Source organism: Engraulis encrasicolus, chromosome 7, assembly GCF_034702125.1.
Source record: "Engraulis encrasicolus isolate BLACKSEA-1 chromosome 7, IST_EnEncr_1.0, whole genome shotgun sequence".
In the NCBI taxonomy this organism is placed as follows: domain Eukaryota; kingdom Metazoa; phylum Chordata; class Actinopteri; order Clupeiformes; family Engraulidae; genus Engraulis; species Engraulis encrasicolus.
Genome location: NC_085863.1, coordinates 30,091,107 through 30,097,106, shown reverse-complemented (window position 1 = coordinate 30,097,106; position 6,000 = coordinate 30,091,107). Strand labels below are relative to the sequence as shown.

Genomic DNA, 6,000 nt, shown 5'->3' with positions numbered 1-6,000 from the left:
GTGTGTGTTTGTTTGCACGTGTTTTGTGCGGCTGCATCACGTGTGTGTGTGTGTGTGTGTGTGTGTGTGTGTGTGTGTGTGTGTGTGTGTGTGTGTGTGTGTGTGTGTGTGTGTGTGTGTGTTGGGGCGGTCAGTCCCTCAATCTGTTGCCCACACCCCACTCTGTTCCCCGCCTCTCCGCCCCCCGTGGTGCGATATGTGTTCCTCTGGCAGGCTATGTGATAAGTCACCATTAGAGAGGCCAGACTGCTTCTTAGAAAACCGCTTTGCCCATTACTGACTAGACGACAACATCTTGTCCCTCTCGTTTTCTTTTTTTCATTCATCCCTTTATTTCTTTCACTCTGTTTTTTTTCCTTTCCTCTTGTCTTTGTCTCGCTTACTCTTTTATCTGTATTTCTTACGCCTCTCTCTCTCTCTCTCTCTCTCTCTCTCTCTCTCTCTCTCTCTCTCTCTCTCTCTCTCATATTCTCCCAGTCTGTTCCTTTCCTCTTGTCTTTGTCTATTTCGCTTGCTTTCTTCTCTCTCTCTCTCTCTCTATCTATCTATCTCTCTCTCCCTCTCTCTCTCCCCCTCTCTCTCTCTCTCTCTCTCTCTCTCTCTCTCTCTCTCTCTCTCTCTCTCTCTCTCTCTGGTTAATGATGTGTGACCAAGCCTATACAGAATGCTTAGCCCTCATAAACCAAGACACACACACCCTGTACATTCAAATCCGCCATAAAGCCATAAAACCAAGCCCAGGGCGGGTAGGGAGGATGATTGAACATGTAACTGTCGTCGTGTAACATGTATTTGCGGAGATGAGGTCTGAAGGGCTGGCCATTCGGCACTCCATGAAACTCATATTGCCATGTAGTGCTAATGGACTTAGCGGTCGGTTTATTTGTTGATTTTTTTCTTTTACGTGCAATGGTCTGGTCTCGCGCTTGTTTCACATACTCAGCACATCAGAGTGTTCCCTTGACCGTGTCTTGTAAACGTAAACGTTTGGACAACCTTTCTTTCATTACCCTCTGTTGCTGTGTTCAAATGGCCAAAGTAGTTAACGTGTCTGCAACCTCTCAAAAAGCCTCTCTGGTAGGGCTGTAACAATACACTCAACTCACGATTTGGTTCGTATCACGATTTTTGACCTACGGTTCAATTCACCCCACAATTTGCTTTTCTGACTTTTTGCTGACATTTGCCAACATTGTTGTCCTTACTGAAGGCTAACAGAACTTTGAAAGGGCATATCACGATACTGCCTTCTTGCACCGCACCAGTATTGTGTCTCTGAGTATCATGATTTCGTGGTCCAATACAATAGATATACAACAGCCCTACTCTCTGGTGTTCAAATCAACATTTTTCAGTTCACATTTCTACAACCCTTTCACCAGCCTCCCCTGTGTCCGCATGACCAAGGCTGTTTACATTTCTGCAACCTTTCAGAAACCACTCCTCCGCTAACACAAACCTGTTTGTTTATGTTTCTACAACCTTTCAACAACCCTCTCCCGCACTAAGGTCACATGATCATGGCAATTCACATTTCTGCAACCTTTTAGCAACCTCCCCTGTCTTTATATCATCAGCACAGGAGTTTGAGTTTCTACAACCTTCCACCAACCAACCGCTCTCCCTTTTCCACACATATGTGGTTGTTAGTCTTTTCACAATCTTTCAACAACCTCCCCTGTATTTACGTTGCAATGTCAACCTTTGCGGACCCTTTCAACAAGCCTTCATGCATTCACATCACCACAACATGGTTTACATTTCTACAACATTTCAACAACCACTGTCAACGTTTCAGCAATCAATTAATTAAGCATCTTCTCATGTGCACACACGCACACACATGCACGCGCACACAGGTGCACTTGGTTGGACGCATACGCACGCATGCACGCACGCACACACACAGACACACACACACACACACACACACACACACACACACACACACACACACACACACACACACACACACACACACACACACACACATACACACACACAAACATTTCAACAGCCAATAAATTAACTTTCTCTCCCCCATCTCTCTCCCCTCCTCTCTCCTCTCCCATCCTCAGGTGCCGGTGCTGCGGCCCATGGACCTGATGGTGGAGGCCACGCCGCGGCGGGTCTTCTCCAACGCCCACACCTACCACATCAACTCCATCTCCATCAACAGCGACTACGAGACCTACATGTCCACAGACGACCTGCGCATCAACCTCTGGAACCTGGAGATCACCAACAGGAGCTTCAGTATCCTTAATATGGCAATCAAGCCCTTTGTGGTATAGATGGATTTTTTTGTTTATCGACACAGTGTTGTGAGGAGGGGCAAGACACTGGCAGCCAACGACGTGAGCTAATTTTTTGAACGACAGCGGTTTCCAACAGTTAGAGGTTGAGTTGAGCACTGCTAGTTTCGCGCAGTCAGGAGAATACAAAATTTAGAACCCATGTATAAGTAAAACTTAGGGTTTTCTTCAGACATGAAAAAGTTTTGTCTTTTACCTGACATGTTTCGATGGTATAGCTTCCGTCTTCATTAGAGGGATATGAGGGATTCAATATCATTGTCATTATGCTTTAGGAAAGCACAGGAAAATCCTGGAATGACTGATCATTTGACTGATTTTCACAGATTGACCACATCTACACACATGAAGGTTAGAATTCGAAATTTTCATGCAGATTAAAATTATGATTATCATTCTGCCAGACAATTGCTGGACAAAACAAGGTCTCTTCAGGATCCTGCCAGTCCTTTTTGTCAGTATTTCAACCCTTAGCTAAATAGGTAGTAGATTGATGAAGGTGTACTAATGCTTCCACTTCTGCAATATGACCATTGTTAGTCGAAAACAAATCACCCTTGTCTATTGTGTTTGCTGAGTAACGAAAAAACATGCTTCCTCCAAAGGAACATTTCAGATGCCAAACTCCAAGCTTGCCTTGAGCCAAATCAGTTTATTATACCCCTGCAGTAATTAAGCAGTAGGCATTGTCAACAGACCAATCAGGTTTTTTGGCAGATGGAACATGAAGGAAACAAGTCTCTGTTCAATCAAATCTTGGACAAAAATAACTTGAATCTGCTGTCTTTGACACGGCGTACTGTGCTGTGTATTGTTGACAGATTTCCTCCATTTTGTCCAATCACTTCCCAGCAGGTTGGGGGTTAATGCATCTCCTGCATTAACAGCAAGTCCCTCTTCCCCTGCATTATAGACTAACCCCAACAGTGAATGTTCATGCAGTGCACAGATGAGTGATGTGCGTGTGCGTGTGCGTGTGCGTGTGCGTGTGCGTGTGCGTGTGCGTGTGTGCACACGCGTGCGTTTGTGTGTGTGTGTTCGTGCGAGTGTGTCCCCAACATGTAATGATTTCTGAGTCGATAGATGTATTGGGTGGATGGCCATGTGAAACGTGCCTTGGAGCCTGGAGCTCCAGGATGCAGATTTAATAGCCAGGGCACTTAGTGATGCTGGGCTGGGCTGGCCTGCAGTAGGCTGGGTTGGGCAGGGTAGAAAGTAGGGGGGCTGGGTAAGCCTGTTAAGACACTGCGTTATAAACTTGCTGTTACCAGAATGGCAATGACCAAGTCGTAGTGCATTACTAGTTGGAACGGCGTTCATTATGGGGATACTGATACTGGGTTAGTGATGCTGGGTTAGTGATGCTGGGTTAGTGATGCTGGGCTGGCCTGCATAGGCTGGTTTGGGCAGGGTAGTCATGGAGGTCTGGGTTAGTGATACTGGGTTAGTGATGCTGGGTTAGTGATGCTGGGTTAGTGATACTGGGTTAGTGATACTGGGCTGGCCTGCGTAGGCTGGTTTGGGCAGGGTAGTCATGGAGGTCTTGGTTAGTGATACTGGGTTAGTGATGCTGGGGTGGGTTGCGTAGCCAGGGGGGTTAGGGTGGGCTGGGTTGGATTGCTTGGGGGGGCTAGGGTTTGCTGCATAGCCATGCGGGGTTATGGTGGGCTGGGCTGGTTGGCCTTTAGGGTGGGCTGGGCTGGTTGGCCTTTATCAACTGTCCTGGGGCTTTATACCCCTGTCCAGCCTGGCCCTCAGGAGGGTCCTAAAGGGTCACGTCACCCAGACCACAGCATCTCCATCTCCTCCTCCTCCTCCTCCTCCTTCTTCTCCTCCTCCTCTTCCTCCTCCTCCTCCCTCTACTCCTCCCCCTCCTACTCCTCCCTCTACACCTCAACCTCCTCCTCCCCCTCCTCTTCTCCCTCCTCCTCCTCCTCCTCCTCCTCCTGCCGGTCGATCACTATTGATTTTCTACTCTTGAGCCTCTGCCAAATTGCTCATGCACGGACACAGGCATGCACACACATGCACATATCGGGAGGCAGATACACACGCAGGCATATGCAGACACACCACACAATCTCACAGACAGTCTGGCGTGCACATACAGAAACACACACACGCACATGCACACACACACACACACACACACACACACACACACACACACACACACACACACACACACGCACACGCACACGCACACACACACACAATAAGCAAACAAAAACACACACTCCGCGTCTGGGCATATTGATGGCACGTGAAGGTCAGTAGGCAGCTGGATGGATGACTGAGGTACGGTGGCCCCCGAGGGACACACTTCAAGTGTCTTATTTACCCAAAGCCCCTATTTTACTGTATCAATCAGGGAGCCATGCTGGGTGTCCCTTGATCCCCTAAGCCATGGTGTGATGGATCTTATGCCATGCCGGTGCTCAGCTCCCAGACGCACCCAGTTGGCTCGTTTGTTGTCGGGTTGACAGTCACACACACACAGAGACAGTCATACACACACGCAGTCACTTACACACACATACGCACGCATGCATGCAAGCACACACACACACACACACACACCCAACCACACACACACACCCGACCCACACACACACACACACACACACACACACACACACATGGATGCACATATGCACACACACTAACAAACACACGCACACACACACACACACACACACACACACACACACACACACACACACACACACACACACACACACACACACACACACACACACACACACACACACACACACGCATAAAGACACACAGAAGCGATTCCATGCCTATAGCCACTGTCCTCAGTGGCTTGTTCTAGCTTTAGTTGATACTCCTGCGGCCCTCTGGGAAATCTACAGGCGGCGGGGTGTGTGCAGTACCGTCGGCTTAGGCCGGTAATTGAATGGCTTTAACCCTTCGTAAGCCTGTTCAGCTCTCCTGCCCCACTTTTTGAGTGTCTGACGGGATTCTTTTATGTGTGTGTGTGTGTGTGTGTGTGTGTGTGTGTGTGTGTGTGTGTGTGTGTGTGTGTGTGTGTGTGTGTGTGTACAGTGTGGGGGTGTAGGTGTGGGTGCAGGGTGGGTGTGTGTGTGTATGTGTGCGTGCGTACATGCTGTACGTATGTGCGCACGCGCGCGCGCATATGTGTGTCTGCCTTGTTGCACAGCAGGCCATTTGCAGACAGGGAACCTGGTTTGCCACCACACGACACCAGACGAGAAGTAGGGTAGTTTTATTAAAACCCTTCATGGCCATTTCAGCGGAGTAATGTGGTGTCTGGAAGGCTGGAAGGTGGTAGGACTACTGTAGCAGTAGCTTCCCCCCCACTATAAACCTACTGGGAAATCAAGAACGAGTCGGAAATTAGGTCACAACAAAGAGGATAACTCTTGTCGTAACATAAATGGAAGACTTGGTTCAATCACATTAGTAGCATGTTCACTGTGTATTTGCGTCATTTAGTTTTGGCTTTTGGCTTGTTTTTTGTCCCGATTAGTAGGGCAGTGAAAAGGTCCGCCAAAGTAAATGGGGGCAGGGATTAATTGTGGCTGGGAAATGACCACAGGTCAGATTTCAATCTTGGATGCCAGGCAATGCTGTTTCCAACATGTGGAATAGCACCCAAAGACTACTACAACAACAGCAACTTTGCATTGGTCTAAAT

At 48.2% G+C, this 6,000-nt stretch overlaps 1 protein-coding gene across 3 annotated transcripts in view; it reads left to right on the top strand.

The window, feature by feature from the left end:
* ppp2r2bb (protein phosphatase 2, regulatory subunit B, beta b) overlaps positions 1–6,000 on the top strand; it is a 161,450-nt gene that overhangs the window by 148,049 nt on the left and 7,401 nt on the right. For all 3 annotated transcript variants that reach the window (XM_063203230.1, XM_063203231.1, XM_063203232.1), the window contains exon 5: positions 2,079–2,256. In XM_063203230.1, coding sequence (XP_063059300.1) covers positions 2,079–2,256 — 178 coding nt within the window. The remainder of the gene's footprint in view (positions 1–2,078; positions 2,257–6,000) is intronic.